General features: G+C 45.4%; 1 protein-coding gene across 1 annotated transcript in view; it reads right to left on the bottom strand.

The window, feature by feature from the left end:
- LOC115478998 (plexin-A4-like) overlaps positions 1–19,007 on the bottom strand; it is a 950,498-nt gene that overhangs the window by 254,372 nt on the left and 677,119 nt on the right. Inside the window, 1 exon segment of the mRNA XM_030216702.1 lies at positions 2,998–3,094. Within this exon segment, the coding sequence (XP_030072562.1) occupies positions 2,998–3,094 (97 nt within the window).

The raw sequence follows: 19,007 nt of genomic DNA on the forward strand, positions 1-19,007 counted from the left end.
TCCACCATGGCCTAAGAGCCAACCTCATCAGTGATGTCACAATGGCTTGATTGTCCTATACTTGGCTCATTTTTATTATATATAGAAGTAACCAGAGTTGATATTGTGAGGTCATAATACCTCATTTCAATACTGAATAGTAACCACAATACCAATAGAGAATGAAAGAGACTGTATATATCTCACAATTCTAACTCAAATGTCCAGTTTATGTACTTAAACATACAATTTAAATATAGAGTAAGACAAAAATTGGGGGGGGGGGGGGGGGGGGGGAGGAGAAAAAAGTCTCAGAACCATACCTCCACCTTTTATTTATTTTTATAGGTGTCAGGATTTTTCAAGGCGACTCACTGGCATTAAAAACACCCCAATTTCAAGTCATTAAAACTCTGTAAAGCATTTTAATCCTAACAGATACCTTGTTCTTCTAATTGTGACTCTAAATCTTTTTATACAAAAAAAACTTAACTTTCATAACTGCTGTCAGTGCTCCATGATGGCTTGACTGTCCTATACTTGGCTCACTTTTATTACATATAGTAGTGATTTCAGTTTCTACAGACATTGCTCTTTTCTTTAAAGGGGGAAGTTATCAATGTGGGCGACCGTTAAGACACTATTTTACTGTTAACCCCAGTTATTAGTAACTAGGTCTCATTGCCTAAAATGGGACCTGTGCTAAAATAGCACAAGTTAGTGGTAAAATGATGTCTTAATGGTAGCCTGTCTCTCCTGTCTGTCCCCCTTCTCCTCTACTGCTAATTCCAGACTCTGCACCTCACGCCTGGAATAGACTTCCCGAGCTTGTACGTCTAGCTCCGTCCTTGGCCGTTTTCAAATCCAGGCTAAAAGCCCACCTCTTTGACACTGCATTCGACTCCTAACCACTACTCACTTGCCCTGTACCTTTTATCCCTTACCTCTCAGTTGTTCTGTCTGTTTGTCTGTCCTATTTAGATTGTGAGCTCCTCATACGAGAGGAGTTCCATCCCTTTTATCATTTAGTCTTCTTTGAACCTTTTCTAATTCCGTTATATCTTATTTTTCATTATTGCTTCAGTTTTCTCAGAATAGCCCCTGACAAGCCTCCCCCCCCCCCCTCACCTTGTTTGCCACTGCATCTATCACTGAAGAAGAGCATGACCATGCATAAGCTCAACCACACTTAAAAATCACCCTATAAAAGAGCAAGCGCAGACCAGGAAGAGGTAGCGCGCAAGACAGACTGCTCAATTACGCAAAGTAACATGATGTGCAAAAACATGGAATTTACAAAAGACACTGAGGGGGGAAGTTATCAAGGTGCGGTAACAGGTGAGTTTTTACTACGCCTTGACTCCTGTGGCAAATGAAGGGCAAGGGAAAGGGAATTGAATACTGCCTTTCAGTGGTTTCTGCAATTACATTCAAAGTGGTTTACATATAGGTACTTATTTGTACCTGGGGTATTGGAGGGTTAAGTGACTTGCCCAGAGTCACAAAGAGCTGAAGTGGGAACTGAACCCAGTTCCCCCAGGATCAAAGTCTGCTGTACTAACCACTAGGCTACTCCTCCACTAGCAACATTCCATGTGGAACCTCAAATAGTAGCAATAGAATCTCAAATAGTAGCAACATTCCATGTAGAATCTCAAATAGGGAAAGGGAAATGGGGCTTGATATACCGCCTTTCTGTGGTTTTTGCAATTAAATTCAAAGCGGTTTACATATTATATACAGGTATTTATTTGTACCTGGGGTATCAGAGGGTTAAGTGACTTGCCCAGAGTCACAAGATGCTGCAGTGGGAATCAAACTCAGTTCCCCAGGATCAAAGTCCGCTGCACTAACCACTAGGCAATGAATTACTTGATTGCGAGCCACCTCACAAGCAGTGCTATTCCATGGGTCTATGAGCATCAAACTGCCAAGCCGTGATCCGGCACACTCAGACTGCATGTTAAAGGTGCCAGCACCCATCAGCAATAATGGTGGCCTAAGCGCCCCCGCCCCTCCCCCCACCCACAAGGCTGAAGGCCCCTCTTAGGCTTACCACCAATCAAGGCTCCATTCTTGTGGTGCCATAACCAGCCTCCCCAATCCAAAGGGCTCCCCTAGTGCCCAACCCCCCACCCTCCTGAAAATTGCTCCTCCCTCAATCTGAGGACCCCCTTTCAAGGCAGTAGCCCTTGCCCCAAGCCCCCTTTCCTGGGGCAATCCCCATTCACTCCTGCCCTCACCGGTGCCTTCACCCAAAACGGTGCTGGTGATCCTTAGTAGTACTCTCACGGTACTGCCAATATATTCCTTATATGGAAACATGACCTCCAGTAGAAGTACTGCAAGACTACCAGTAGGGGTCGCTGGCACCATTTGGATGAAGGCACTATCAAGGACAGGAGCTTACTCCTGCCTGCACCTACACCATTAGACACCAGGAGAGCCTTCAAAAGGGCCTGGGGTGGGGGGTAGGGGTGCTCTGGTCACTACTATTGGCAGTCTTCAAAGCCTTGCTCAAAGCCCACCTCTTCAATTTCGCCTTCGGCACCTAACCATCATACCTCTATTCAGGAAACCTGGACTGCCCCTACTTGACATTTCGCCCTTTAGATTGTAAGCTCCTTGGAGCAGGGACTGTCCTTTATGTCAATTTATGTTAATCTGTACAGCGCTGCGTAACCCTAGTAGCGCTCTAGAAATGTTAAGTAGTAGTAGTAAGCCACATTGTAGTATTTACATAGTAATCATTTGATTTACATGCATTTGCATGTTTTGCACCTCATTATTTTGGGGTAACCAAAATATTGCTGCATTTGAGCCTAATAATAAATGTTAAAGCACAAATAATGAAGGTTAGTTCTCTAACGCAGCTTGATAACTACCCCCCTGAATTAACAAAGAAATCATTAAACAGAAATGTGAAGGAAACCCAATTGGTGCTTTCTTGGTTGTGAAAAAGAGTCGGCCTGTTGCTAAGGTTACCACTTCCAAGGACAAAGTGAAACGATGCTTTACCTTTGTTCTGGGCTGGGTTGTCAATGCTGAAATCCCCATTCCACACTACCGTCAACTCCACTGGCAGGCTATTAATATCCATTCCTTCATAAGAGTACTAAGACAAGAGAAAAGAAAGAAAACAAAGTTATCTTCTGGGGGGGGGGGGGGGGTGCGGATTCTGCGCTTGACCAACAGAAGTTCTTTGGCGAGTGGATTTCCAGAAGACAAGGTCCCAGAGGTCACACCCTCCACATACATTTGCAGCATCTGGTTAAGCACCATTTTCCCATTCACTGCCCTTCTCTCTAGTTCATTTTTTTTTCTGTCTCCGTTGTCCCCTTCCATTTTTCTTTTCAGTTCTCTCTCTCTTCCTTCTTTATCTCTTTTATTCAGCAGTAAACACTTTAACACTTTTCTTCCTTCTTTTTCTATCACTTTCTACTATTTTCCCTTCTCATCTCCTCATCCTTTTCTTCATTCTGCTCTTCTTACACCATTCCTGGATTCCTTCCTCCCCTCCTCATTTTCTGTCAACCCCAATCTCTCTCCTTCTCACTCCTTTCTCGTCCTGCTCTTGTACCCCCCCTTCCCACCATCTTGCTTTCTTCCCACTCTTTCCCCCTCCCCTCTATTCCCATGTCTCACTCACCCCTCACACACTTTTCTGTTACCTTCTTTCCTCATTCTGTAGCCTAATGATTAGGGCATTGGGTCAGGAACTGGGTTCAATTCCCACTTCAGCTCCTTGGGACTCTGGGTGAGTCACTTAGAGGTCCTTTTACTAAGGTGAGCTGAAAAATGGCCTACACTAGTGTAAGTGTGTGTTTTGGCATGCACAGATCCATTTTTCAGCGCACCTGTAAAAAAATGCCTTTATTAGATTTTGACCGAAAATGGATGTGCAGCAAAATAAAAATTGGCGTGAATCCATTTTGGTTCTGAGACCTTACCGCCACCCATTGACTTAGTGGTAAGGTCTCATGCGTTAACCGGGCGGTAATGATCTATGAACGATGAATGCCTTTTACAGCTCGGTTAGCGCAACGCGTCAGAAAATAAAAGTTATTTTCCTTTGCGTGTAGTGGATGCATGTAAAAAATTAAATTACTGCCCAGGCCAAGCGGTAGCCGGGTGGTAATTTCAAATTGACACACATTAGGCATGCGTAGGCACCTAGGCGGCTTAGTTAAAAGGGCCCCTCAACCCTCTGATACACCCCCTCCCCCCTTACATTATAAGTCCACTACGGACTGAGAAAATACCTGAATATAATATGTAAGCTGCTTTGGTTGTACTAAAAAAAAGCAGTACATCAAAATGCATGACTTGTACCCATGTTGTTGTATGTTCAGTAGCAACTGATTCTCATAAGCCATTTATGGAAACGACACTGAGGTGACGGAGTAGTCTAATGGTTAGTGCAGTTGGTTGAGAACCTGGGAACCTGGGTTCAATTCCCACTACGTCTCCTAGTGATATTGGTCAAGTCACTTAGGGGCCCTTTTGCTAAGCCGTGTAGGCGCTTATGCGCACCGAACGGGCCCCAAATTGGAGTTGCTGCCCAGTTACCACGTGGCCCTTGTGGTAATTTCAATTTTGACGCGCGTCAGAAATATATTTTTTATTTTCTGGCGTGCAAAGTGGCATTTGACTCACATAGGTCATTACCGCCCAGATTCTTTACCACTAAGTCAATGGCTGGTGGTAAGGTCTCAGACCCAAAATGGATGTGCGGCAACTTTGATTTTGCTGCACGTCCATTTTCGGGAGTAAAAAAAAAAAGAGGCCTTTTTTACAGACGTGCTAAAAAATGGCTCGGCGCGCCCCCAAAACCCGTGCCTACACTACCGCCATTTTTCAGCGTGCCTTTGTAAAAGGACCCCTTAACCCTCCGTTGCCCCCCTCCCCCAACACCGGCACTGACTGGAAGGGTTTAGAGTCTTCCTTCAGCTACTTCCAGGTCTTTCTGACTTTCCCTTACTCAAAAGTTTTATTCTTCCTGATCTGGGCCAGGCTGTCCAGCCTATGCTTTCTAGCCTCAGCTCTGTTGAGGTGACCCCCAGGGAGGACGTGCCTCAAGGGGAACTAGGGTTTACCTAGGCAATTCCTCACAAAATCTCCTAAATGCAAGATGAACCTAACACAGATGAACCTAGGAGAAATCAAAGCTAACTGTTAAACAAGAATGTTTTGAGATGGTAAAAGCCATTTCCATGGTGACAGAGGAGCAGAGTTTCCTGTCAGTCCCTGGATTGTGGCTGACGTACACAGTACCAGCTCTCTAAATTAAAATACGAGAACATTGTTCATCTCTCAGATATGAAAATGCATTTACCGCTGCCTGTCTTAGGGAATTCTGTGTTGTATATTGCACAAAGTGACTCAGGAGTTCTAACTAGTTGTCTGTGCTGTGGCAGACACCAGTGTCTCCCCATTCCATAAAGAAACCATTGCAAATAAACAAAGAAAAATGAAATTTTGAATAATGAACAACAGCTGGAAGCTTGCATTTGTAAAGCTGTCTCAATAATGCATAAGAAAGAACCTTATTTTTCACAACACGACATGTGTCCAGAGAGAATAAACCTTTCCACAACAAATATAAGGATGCAGACGTATGAGGATTCCCTCTTTTTGAAACAAGATACTGAAAAAGATCTCTCTTTTGGTTTAGCTGTTTTTCTGGTTAAGATAAAAATGCTATGTTAGATCAGCCTAATAGCCAGGTTTGTGAGCTGCACTGTTGTGCTAAGCCAGACAATTCCTTTCTGGCTCAGTAAACTGGTTTCAGTTCGGTGTTCTCAGAGTTGCGATTATCCTACAGGTAAGAAGAACAAAAGCAAAGAGAGGGTCCAAAAATCACAAGACACATCATGGAAAGCACATATGGAGCCGGCCAAGACAAACAAGGTTTTCAAACATAAATACTAAAGAATTTTTATTCTCAACCAGTGGCGTACCAAGGGCAGGGCGGTGGGGGCGGTCCGACCCGGGTGCTGACAGCTTGGGGGTGCGCCGAGCAGTTGAGCGCTGTCGGCTCAGCCGGTCCTCTGCTCCCTCTGACATCAACTTCCTGTTCTGGGGCAGGACTGCTCAGCCACCCCCTTGCTCGGAGGAGGGAGGGTGGGGGATGTGATGCACCTGGAGGAGGCGGCTGCTCCGCCCCGGGTGGCAAAAAAGGTAGGTATGCCACTGCTCTTAGCCAAATCTAGGAGTCTATCAGGGGCATTTTCGAAAGAAGGGCGCCCATCTTCCGACACAAATCGGGAGACAGGCGTCCTTCTCTCAGGGTCGCCCAAATCGGCATAATAGAAAGCCGATTTTGTGCGCCCTTAACTGCTTTCCGTCACGCGGACGACCAAAGTTCACGGGGGCGTGTCGGCAGTGTACCGAATGCGGGACAGGGGCGTGCTTAACAGATGGGCGTCCTCGGCCGATAATGGAAAAAAGAAGGGCGTCCCTGACGAGCATTTGGCCGACTTTACTTGGTCCCTTTTTTTCACGACCAAGCCTTGAATAGGTGCCCGAACTGACCAGATGACCATCGGAGGGAATCAGGGAGGATCTCCCCTTACTCCCCCAGTGGTCACCAACCCCCTCCAACAAAAAAAAACCAAAAAAACATTTTTTGCCAGCCTCAAATGTCATACCCAGCTCCCTGACAGCAGTATTCAGGTCCCTGGAGCAGTTTTTAGTGGGTGCAGTGCACTTCAGGCAGGCGGACCCAGGCCCAACCCCCCCCCCTACACTTATGGTGGTAAATGTGAGGCCTCCAAAACCCACCCGAAACCCACTGTACCCACATGTAGGTGCCCCCCTTCACTCATAAGGGCTATGGTAGTTTTGTACAGTTGTGGGTAGTGTTTTTTTTTGGGGGGGGGGGGGGGCTCAGCACACAAAGGAAGGGAGCTATGGACTTGGGAGCAATTTAGGAAGTCCACTGCAGTGCCCCCTAGGGTGCCCGGTTGGCGTCCTGGTATGTCAGGGGGACCAGTGCACTACGAATTCTGGCTCCTCCCACGACCAAATGCCTTGGATTTGGTCGTTTTTGAGATGGGCGTCCTCAGTTTCCATTATCGGTGAAAACCGAGGTCGCCCATCTCTAAGGTCGACCTAAATGTTGAGATTTGGGCGTCCCCGACCGTATTATCGAAACAAAAGATGGATGCCCATCTTGTTCCGATAATATTGGTTTCCCCGCCCCTTCGCGGCGCCGTCCTTACAGATGGGATCCCTTAGAGATGGTTGTCCCCGTTCGATTATGCCCCTCTATGTTTTCAGCTAAAAATTCATCTTAATTTAAGAGCACAAAAGTTATTGGGGCGAGTGTATAAATTAGCACCTCAGTTTAGGCATCCCAGTGCCATATGCCTAGCACCAAATCTACAACGGTATCTTGGCACCAAGATTCCATTAGAGAATACTAGCGTACTTTGGCATTGACACGCCCTCTTCCGCTATGTCAATAGCAAGTGTAAGCTGGTGCACTCAAGCCTGCCACGTGATGCACGTAAGTTTAAAGTTTTATTTAATTTCATATACCACATATCGAGAACACATCTATGCGGTTTACAATACAAAAATAATTAATCGAGTGCGAAAGGAATGAGTAGAAAACAGCTCTGAGATCCTGCACACCAGAGTCACTCGCCTCAGCAGCAACAAACTTAATTAGCAAAAGTTTTCCAAAAGAAATACGGGCCCGATATTCAGACCACGGGACTTAGCCCGGCTAACTCCCGTAGTCGGTCCTGAGCCCAGATAGTCAATTCCAGGCCATTTCCGGTGACTGGCAATGAATAACCAGTTTATTTTTGGCTACTTTGAACTTAACCAGCCAAGCCGATATTCAGTGCTAGCCAGTTAACTTCAAACTGGCCAAAGATATTCCATCTACTGACATGGCCATATTTGGCCACCAAACATAGCCATCCAGATGCTGAATATCGGCGTGGACCAACTAAGTCATGCAACATAGCCGGTCATCCGGCTAGCCATTAAGAGCTAATATTCAGCAGAGATAGCTGGCTATCTCGTGGGGAATATTAGCACTTAGTGGGCCAAAGTACCATTTGACTGGCTAGTTGCCGTTGTTGGCTGGTTAAATAGTTTGAATATTGGGAAGGGGGGGGTAGATTTTTAAACCTTCCATAAATATTCCATAGGAACGCTCAAGTTGCAGATGAAAAGGAAGTTTGTTCCAAAGAGAGGGGCCTACAATTGAACATAAGAGAAGAATGTATAGTTACAGACTTAATTTGATGAGAAGACGGGATCATTAGTAAACGTTGCTGGGCTGATCACAGAACTCAACTTGGAGTGTATGTAATGAGCAGCTGACTTAAAAATGAAGGAAGACCCATGCGTCTAGTACTATGCATTATTCTTAGAAGTTTATAAGGAGTCCTTGCAGAGACTGGAAGCCAGTGCTCTGATGTTAAGAGTATTGGCTACCTATTTCTCTTTGTACAGTTTAAATTGCTTACACTGCCCTTTCTTTATATATTTGGCAAACAAGTTGAATTGGTATGAACCAATCAAATTGCTGAAATCATGTGAGAGTGACAACCTTAAAATTCCTTCTATTAAACAGATACCCTTGGATTCTATATATCGTGCCAAGAGTTCTGTGCGGAAATCGAAGAGTATTCCATAACAATGTGCATAACTTAATTAGTTAACAAGCTCAGTGGTATCAGTGGTAATTCTTGGTCAGCTGCCACCCAGGGCAGATCACTGCTGCACCCCCCCCCCCCCCCCCATGGATGTATGGATGTAGTGTCGTCCCCCGGGTGCAATGTCCCCCCCCCCCCCCGGGTGCAGCGTCATCCTCCCCCGGCGCATCACCTCCAACCCCCCCCCTTGGTGCATTGCTCTTACCTCCTGGGGTGCTGGGAGCAGCTGCATGGCTGTCGGCTTCACCGGTTCCCTGCACCCTCTGCCCCAGAACAGGAAGTAACATCAGAAGAAGCAGGGACCCAATGGAGCCAACAGCTGCGTGGCTGCTCCCTGCACCCTCCTGCAGCGTGCACCTGAGGCAGACCATCCCCACCAACCTGCCCTCGGTATAATGCTGAACAAGCTAATCAGCGCTGATAATTGGATGTTAACAAGCAATTATCGGCACTAATTGGCATTAGACTTTACGCGCATTACCCGCTAAGCCTATTCTGCAAAATGGTGCACGTAAATTCTAATACGCGCTTCCAAAAAGGGGATGTGGCTTTGAGCATGGAACGGTCAAGTTGTGAGCATTCTGGAAAACTAGGAGCAGGTTTATAGAATACACCTGCTCTGCGCCTTACTTAGGCGCTGGTATTACACCAAGTTTTACTTGGCATAAATGGCCAAGCCTACAGTTAGGCACTGTCATGGTCGCTCGACCTAATCTATATACCGTGCAGAAATTTAGGCTTATTCTATATTCTAAATTAAGGCCTACTTTGTAGAATGCACTTAGGTGAATTTCATTTTGGCACCAAAATTTTAGGCAAGATATATGGAATCTAGTCTATAGTGCCTGTCCTTTGGCATTGATTGCCCTTAAAGCATAAGTAGAGAGGTGTGGTAGCCATGTTAGTCCACTCTTAAGGTTATCAATAGAAATCAAACAAAATAAAACATGGAAAAGAAAATAAGATGATACCTTTTTTATTGGACATAACTTAATACATTTCTTGATTAGCTTTCGAAGGTTGCCCTTCTTCTACATGGAATCTTGCTACTCTTTGAGATTCTACATGGAATCTTGCTAGTCTTTGAGATTCTACTTGGAATGTTGCTACTCTTTGGGGTTCTACATGGAATCTTGCTACTCTTTGGGATTTTACATGGAATGTTGCTACTCTTTGGGGTTCTACATGTTAAATAGAGAGGTGTGGTAGCCATGTTAGTCCACTCTTAAAGGTTATCAATAGAAATCAAACAAAATAAAACATGGAAAAGAAAATAAGATGATACCAGTGGCGTTCCTAGGGGGGGGGGTCCGCCCCGGGTGCACGCCGCCGGGGGGGGGGGGGTGCCACGCGCGCCTGCCCTCCGTTGTTCCATGCTTCTTCTCTGCCCCGGAACAGGTTACTGTGCACCCGGCTGGGGGGGGGGGGTTCCTTCGCGGGGGCGCTGCACCAGGGGGGGCGGGGCGAATCGGCGATCCGCCCCGGGTGCCAGCCCCCCTAGGAACGCCACTGGATGATACCTTTTTTATTGGACATAACTTAATACATTTCTTGATTAGCTATTGAAGGTTGCCCTTCTTCCTCAGATTTGCTTATTTCCGATCTGAGGAAGAAGGGCAATCTTCGAAAGCTAATCAAGAAATGTATTAAGTTATGTCCAATAAAAAAGGTATCATCTTATTTTCTTTTCCATGTTTTATTTTGTTTGATTTCTATTGATAACCTTAAAGCATAAAAATATTGAAGACTGTGGTATCTTTCAAAGATACTTAAAAACATGCAGCCTAAAACTGAAAAGCACTTATCCAGGAAGTGACAGTATTGCATTCTCAACATATGATTTCTACAATACCAGCCTGGGAGAAACTCAAAGTTAGATCAAGACACAGGAATAACTAGATTGTTGAAAATATAGCATGACCAAAGAGCATCAAATCAACTCAAAGCCGAATTACAAGCTCACTCATGCAATGCAAGTAAAACCAGGCCAAGCTCAGTCATTCCCTGCTGTTACGGAGTCACATGGTCAGTCTACCAAACATCAACTTGTCTTTTAAACTCTATGCCCTCCAGTTTCATTTTTTTATTCTTAAATCGCCTTTCTTGTTGTAATATTTGATTTATACCTTTTGGATTAAAATTATAATTGCAGAGTCTTATTTACTTGTGTTTCTTTTGTGTCAGTCTATTAACACCTCCTTTATGGGTCCTGACACAACCTGCTAGCAGGGTCTTTGTGTTAGCCAGGAAGGAGGAGCTAAATTCCCAGTTTGAAAGACTGGTTTATTTGGAGGCTCATTAAGTGCTCAGTGGGGGACTGGGGGCACCCAGCACAGATACTTCAGCCAAGGCCTTACAAAGGATCTATGTCTTTAGTTCAATGGAGGATAAAAGCAGGAATTACAGCGGGTCACACGGAGCTCAACTGGCACCTGCTATCACTGGATGAGGAGTTGGCTCTGGTAGGACTTTGGCATTACATATCAAAGTCTTTCACTTGACAATGATGCTATAGGCATGGCAAAGCAGAGAAGCAAATTCCCAGCACAACCAATGCAAGAATAATCATTGGATGGCTAGATAGACCGATAGAACACTGTAGAAATGATACCTAGTGGTAATATATGAGTAGATAGCTAGATGGATATAGATCTAGATACAGACAAACAATCAGAGAATGAAGTAGCAGCATAGCAGTTAAGGCAGCAGGCTGAGAACCAGGGAACCCAGGGTTCAAATCCCAACAACGCTCCTTGTGATCTTGGGCAAGTCAGTTAACTCTTCACCACCTCAGGTACAAACTTAGGGTTCAATACTCAAAAGGGTTGGTAGTGGGCAGGAGAGCTCCTTCCCTGCTAAACCCCGCTGAACAAGCCAGCTCTTGAAATTTAGCAGCATTTAGACAGCTTTGAATATCTGAGCCCATGGCTGGGAGCAGCTTATCATCAAGTTTTGTTTTGATACTGTCCTCTTTCTATTTAGGAATCTTCTGTATCTATGCCACACAGTTTAAAATTCTATCTCCAACACCTCCACTGGAAGGACATTCCAGGCAACCATCACCTCTCTGTGAAAAAATATTTCCTGGTGTTACTGCTAAGACTATTGCCCTGCAACCTCAATTCATATTCTTCTGCTTCCTCGTCTCTGAATATCGACCCCTTCTGGGGACAGAGAAATGCCTGCTGTACCTGAATGTAACTCACACCGAGCTATCACTAAAGAGGCATGAGCTAAATCCAAATTGCTAAACATATAAACCTATCCAAGAGGGAGGGAGATGATGTATAAAATCTCAGCATCCATGTATTTTCTTCCTCATTCATCTTCCCCGGTTGCACTGGGTGTTGTCTGTGTATTCTTTGTTCTCTTCTTGAGCACACAACTGAGCTCCACTCAGGATATCTCAAGAAAGTCAGAGCCAGCTGTCAACTAGAGTTGCACGGGGACAGAAATTTCACTCATCCCCGCCCATCCCCACTAGAATCTAATCTATAACCACCTGTACCCACTAAGATCCATTCCATCCCCACCTATTCCCGCAATTAATCTCCATCACCGCCCAAACCCAAAGAAGTTGATGCTATTAGTTAGCCCTCCCTTTCCTCCCAACCCCAACAGCCCCCCACATGTTTTTTGGGTAGCATTCACTATGCAACCAACAAGTGCTCCAAGTCTTATTCTGGTGCTCCAATTGTCTCATTCAGCTTATTCCAAGCCTCATGCTAGTGTCACCAGAGATTTTGACTATACTTCAGTGGGAATTCCAATGCAACTTCTTCCATCCCCTCAGGAATCCTGTGACATCATCTTCCATCCCCATGGCAATCCAGTAGCAATTTCTTTCATCCTTGCGGGATTCCCATAATCCTCATTTTTGGGCAGGTTTCTACTGTCAACCTACATTAAATTACAGGATTATTGTCAGGCTTTCAAGGCAGAAACTAGGTTCTTGAGCCCTTGGGCCACTGCCGTGGAGCAGCAGTGGCAGGCAAAACCACCCCACACCAGAGACAAGGCAGAACTCTGACAGAAACAGCTAGACTTCACCTGCGCTTGACCACCCTTCCCCAGGAGTTGAGCCCCTGGGTGCAGGCGGCCGGCAGGACTTACCGGACAGGGCAGGCACTGGATACCAACCAGGCTGAACAGGGACTGAGGGTCGGAGGGGAAAGGAATATACATGGGCAGCAAGGCAGGAAACTGGGCTAGGACTCACAGACAGACAATACTACACAAAGCAGGAAATGGACAGGAACTGAAAGCTGCCATGCAGCCACTGAAACAGGGTACAAATACTGACAGACAAGAGACAGGACTGAAAGCTGCAGAGCAGCCACTAAAACAGGGTACAAATACTGACAGACAAGAGACAAGACTGAAAGCTGCAGAGCCGCCACTAAAACAGGGTACAAATATTGACAGGCAAGAGACAAGACTGAAAGCTGCAGAGCAGCCACTAAGCAAGAGACAATACAGACCAGAAACAAGACTAGGGAAGTAAGGAAATAAACCTAAGATAAACTACACACAGATAACTAGAAACAGACAAGGAAATAAACAAGAAACCAGACTAGGCAGAAGTGCAACAAAGCACCAACAAACCAGGGACCTTAGACGATGCAAAGGCAAACTCAGAAGGTTCCAGGTGATAATAAACCCATCAGCAGCTGAAACTCAGCTGCAGGAATCATGAGGCAGCTACGGGTGAGGCTAGCTGCCAAACTTCAAACCAAGTCTGGAGGGCTGGAATATCTGGACCGGACCAGAAAGAAAGTCTGGAAAGTCTATGGCAGCCACCGGTTCTAGCCACCAGAGGGCAAGAGGAACACAAACCAAGACACAGGCAGAAAGCATACTGAAGCACAGAGAGGCTTAACACACACAGGTGCAGTATAGTTGAGTAATCAGAGCCATGCTGGAAGCAGCCAGCACACAGAGACAGAGACAGAACTAACTCAGGAAGAACAGACAGAAGCCAGCTCAGAAGCTGACCGCCGGAAATAAGGTGAGTCTGAGAGGGGTCACGACCACAATCGTGACAATTATTCATTTAGTGAGAAATATTCTCTAACAGCTACAGCTGTTCAAGTCCTACATAGCAAAACAGTTTGTGGGGCCACTGCAACAGTGGCCATTTGAGCTGCTAACCGCTGTGCTTTAGGTGATCCAGATAAACTCCAGATTTCTACAGCTGGCTTGGAGATTCCCAGCAACTAAGTACTTTAATTGGGAGGGAGGGGGGGGGGGGTAGGATGGAAGAAGAAAGGAATTGCAGAGGGGTGGGGTACCTAATGCCATTTATGGTCATACAAGTCTACAGATGTGGTACATGCTGGATTCCTACTATGCCTGTAATAGAACAGGAATTCCCAAACCTGTCTCACAGCTAATCAGGAAATCCACATTGAAAAATGTGTGAGCTAAATTTGCATAACTGGAAACCCTGTGAATGCACATTTATGTCATGTATATTCAATGTGGATATCCTGAAAACTCAACTGGCCATGTCAGCTAAAGCCTCCATCAGCCCCTGCCCCTCCCACTCCTACCTGGTTTGAGACACAAGGATCCCACTTTCTAGAATTTGAGAAGTTTTTCAAATACCGAGATGAGAACCCCAATATCCTATCCCTTCAGTCTTCACGGTTCACACACAGTACAGCAAAAACCCTGGCAAATAAATCCATTTAAACAGCAGAGCCCTCCTGCCTTTGAACAGCATCAAAACCATCAATTCCGGCTTTTTAATTTTGCTGCACTTAGCGAAGAAATAAAAAGAAAAGCGAATCCATTAACTGGTTTTAATTTAATATGAGGACTCTTCCTTACGCAGAGTTTGAAAGATGGCCCTTCAGAGAGAGGCGACGAGGGAATTATTTCATCCTACTTTGTTCAGCAGTGAATGCAAATTCACATCTTGTCTTCTGAACAGACCCTGCTGCCATCTGACCCTGTAATATTACTGTCATACCATTTTTAAAAGTACAACTTTTACAGAACCTTTGACAGGAAGTTTTCCTTTGCACTTTGCATAGCTTCAGACTCATTTCCTCTTGAATTTGGTCATTTTTCTCTTTGTAGTTATGCCAAAAATATATTAAAAGAGCCCTCAAGAAAGTAACCCTGTGCATATATGCTAACCCATTGCCAAGACCAGTGCCCTGAGAAAAACTCTAGCCTTAATCCCCTTCAATTAATGGAGGTCTCTAGACCACCAACTTGAGATTTTGACAATTAAACTCCATCATGAGGAAGATGCAGGGTAAGATGGATTCCTGTAGCGAAATTTGAAATGGGAGGGGCAGAGCAATGAGGCACTGGGGGACAGATCCTTGGGTCCTTGGAAGCTCAACCCATATCTTTTTAAGCCCTCTTCGGGAGGCTTGGGTAGGGATGCAGTCTCTATATAAGGTAGGAGGGAAAACGTATCTGCACTGTCCCGTCTAAAAGATTACCAGCCCTGGTCTTCAGGGAACTTTAATACATTGACAACCCACCTCCAACAGATCAGATTTCATTATTGTAGAGATCTGTTTATTCAGGGATCTTTGATAATGCAAGGGAGTTGTCTTGCACTGCCCCATCTCCCTCCTACCCTTCCTCTCCAAGACACTTGAGCGCGCAGTCCACAGCCGCTGCCTTGATTTTCTCTCCTCTCATGCCATCCTTGATCCGCTTCAATCCGGTTTTCGCCCTCTTCACTCGACAGAAACAGCACTTTCTAAAGTCTGTAATGACCTGTTCCTTGCCAAATCCAGAGGCCACTACTCCATCCTCATCCTCCTGGATCTATCCGCTGCTTTTGACACTGTCAATCATGACTTACTTCTTGCCACACTGTCCTCATTTGGGTTCCAGGGCTCTGTCCTCTCCTGGTTCTCCTCCTATCTCTCCCACCGCACCTTCAAAGTTCACTCTCATGGATCTTCCTCCACCCCCATCCCCTTATCTGTTGGTGTTCCCCAGGGATCGGTCCTTGGACCCCTTCTCTTCTCAATCTACACCTCTTCCCTGGGCTCCCTGATCTCATCTCATGGTTTCCAGTATCATCTCTATGCTGATGACACCCAACTGTATCTCTCCACACCAGACATCACCGCGGAGACCCAGGCAAAGGTATCGGCCTGCTTATCCGACATTGCTGCCTGGATGTCCAACCGCCACCTGAAACTGAACATATCCAAGACCGAGCTTATCGTCTTTCCACCAAAACCCACTTCTCCTCTTCCTCCACTTTCTATCTCAGTTGATAACACCCTCATCCTCCCCGTCTCATCTGCCCGCAACCTCGGAGTCATCTTTGACTCCTCTCTTTCCTTCTCTGCGCATATCCAGCAGATAGCCAAGACCTGTCGCTTCTTCCTCTTTAACATCAGCAAAATTCGCCCTTTCCTCTCTGAACACACCACCCGAACTCTCGTCCACGCTCTCATTACCTCTCGCCTGGACTACTGCAACTTACTCCTCACCGGCCTCCCACTTAGCCATCTATCCCCCCTTCAGTCTGTTCAGAACTCTGCTGCACGTCTCATATTCCGCCAGAACCGATATACTCATATCACCCCTCTCCTCAGGTCACTTCACTGGCTTCCGATCAGATACCGCATTCAATTCAAGCTTCTCCTTCTTACCTACAAATGCACTCAGTCTGCTGCCCCTCACTACCTCTCTACCCTCATCTCCCCTTACGTTCCCGCCCGTAACCTCCGTTCACAGGATAAATCCCTCCTCTCAGTACCCTTCTCCACCACCGCCAACTCCAGGCTCCGCTCATTCTGCCTCGCCTCACCCTATGCTTGGAACAACCTTCCTGAACCCTTACGCCAAGCCCCCTCCCTGCCCATCTTCAAGTCTTTGCTTAAAGCCCACCTCTTCAATGCTGCGTTCGGCACCTAACCCTTACCGTTCAGTGAATCCAGACTGCCCCAATTTGACTGCCCCGATCGGACCGACCGTTCACTTGTCTATTAGATTGTAAGCTCTTTGAGCAGGGACTGTCTCTCTTTGTTAAATTGTACAGCGCTGCGTAACCCTAGTAGCGCTCTAGAAATGTTAAGTAGTAGTAGTAGTAGTACTCATCTTGGCTGCTAAAATGTCTATAGCTAAGACCTGGAAGGTGTTTATATGGGACATGCAGGTCATGAACCATAAAATAACTTTACAACAGTAACTGAGAATTATGAGCAAAGCTAGGCCTCAGTGAACAGGCTATGAACAGGTTAAGAGTCACTGAGAAGCTAAATAATAAGAATTACACAGAATGTGAATCTCATGTCAGCTTGCCCTTCTGTTGGAGAGACAAGCAGATATGGAGTCATAACAGAGATATGTGTGGCAGGAGAATACTGTACATGAATGTAGTAATGTAAGGGGAATTTGCTGCTGACCATGAAAGCAGACAATGAAGAGACACAACTTTGGTTGCTGGCAAGATGGTTTTTGCAAAGTAGGATAGCCTTACTGACCTTACTTATGATAAGCAAATATGTTATGAAGAACTTTGTCCCTGTGCAAAGGCCTGCAGGGCTGGATGAAGGATTGCCAGATTCGGGTTCCAGTAACAGGAACTGATGCCTTTGTCTTTCTATTTGGATATTTCCTTGATGCTTTTACTTTCAGTGCCGACTTTTTCGGCTCATTTTGATTGGGCCCTTGCTTCCACACTTTCACGCTTATCCTCAAGACTAGAGGGATATCTTGTTACTAGTCCTGTTTTGTGTTGATTTTTTATAGGGAGGGGGAGGGGTGGGGGATGTGTGTAAGGTTACCATATGGCTCCAGAAAAAGGAGGACGGATTGAGCCAGCCGGGTTTTACTTCCATTGCTTTGAAAGCAATGGAAGTAAAACTCGGCTGGCTCAATTACTTCCATTGAAAGCAATGGAAGTAAATCCCGGCTGGCTCAATCCGTCCTCCTTTTTCTGGAGCCATATGGTAACCCTAGATGTGTGTAGTCTGTTGGACTGGTTGGAGAAGGCTGGCTATGCTAACTCTGCAATTATAAGGATAATATATTGTTTGTTTCTTACCTCAACATGTATGGTTTGGGGTTGCTTCTGTATTGGGAGACGGTTATTTTTGTATTTTGTAAAACTTAAATAAAAAGTTAGTGTTCAAAAACAAACAAACAAACCCCAATTATGATCACCCTTCCCAGAATGATTCCTTTAAAAATACGTAAAGGTATTTTTACTAAGGTGCACTAATGGATTTAGTGCATGTTAATATCAGCACACGCTAAATGCTAAGAAACTCATCGGTATAAAATGTGCTTCTTAGCATTTTAGCGCGTGCTAAATCGGTTAGCGCACCTTAGTAAAAGGACCCCAAAGCTTAGCATCATACTTTAAAACTATAAATTATTTCCTATTGTACATAAAAGTCCAAAGAGAATCCACGTATGTGGAAACTCAAGAGATCCCACGGAGAAACTCAAAGAGGAAAGTGGGAATAAAAACCAGGATCTCCAAAGGCAGGACCACAGTAGTACTGAACTGAAGCAGTATTTATTGAAAATCAAAATGACTCAACACAACACTGTGTTTCGCCCAGAAGGCCTGCATCAGGAGTCTGTATACTTGTTTCAACAAATGAGAATCCAGGAACAGCGGCGATAGGCAACGATGGTCTTTAGAAAGACCGTTGGTGTAGAATTAAATTTGCTGATGACACAAAGTTATTCAAAGTCGTTAAATTGCGACAGGATTGTGAAAAATTACAAGAGGACCTTACGAGACTGGGAGACTGGGCGGCTAAATGGCAGATGATGTTTAATGTGAGCAAGTGCAAGGTAATACATGTGGGAAAAAAGAACCCGAATTATAGCTCCGTCATGCAAGGTTCCACGTTAGGAGTTACGGACCAAGAAAGGGATCTGGGTGTCGTCGTCGATAACACACTGAAACCTTCTGCTCAGTGTGCTGCTGCGGCTAAGAAAGCGAATAGAATGTTGGGTATTATTAGGAAAGGTATGGAAAACAGGTGTGAGGATGTTATAATGCCGTTGTATCGCTCCATGGTGCGACCGCACCTTGAGTATTGTGTTCAATTCTGGTCGCCGCATCTCAAGAAAGATATAGTAGAATTGGAAAAGGTGCAGCGAAGGGCGACTAAAATGATAGCGGGGATGGGACGACTTCCCTATGAAGAAAGACTAAGGAGGCTAGGGCTATACAGCTTGGAGAAGAGACGGCTGAGGGGAGACATGATAGAGGTATATAAAATAATGAGTGGAGTGGAACAGGTGGATGTGAAGCGTCTGTTCACGCTTTCCAAAAATACTAGGACTAGGGGGCATGCGATGAAACTACAGTATAGTAAATTTAAAACAAATCGGAGAAACTTTTTCTTC

Source organism: Microcaecilia unicolor, chromosome 10 (genome assembly GCF_901765095.1).
Source record: "Microcaecilia unicolor chromosome 10, aMicUni1.1, whole genome shotgun sequence".
Taxonomy (NCBI): domain Eukaryota; kingdom Metazoa; phylum Chordata; class Amphibia; order Gymnophiona; family Siphonopidae; genus Microcaecilia; species Microcaecilia unicolor.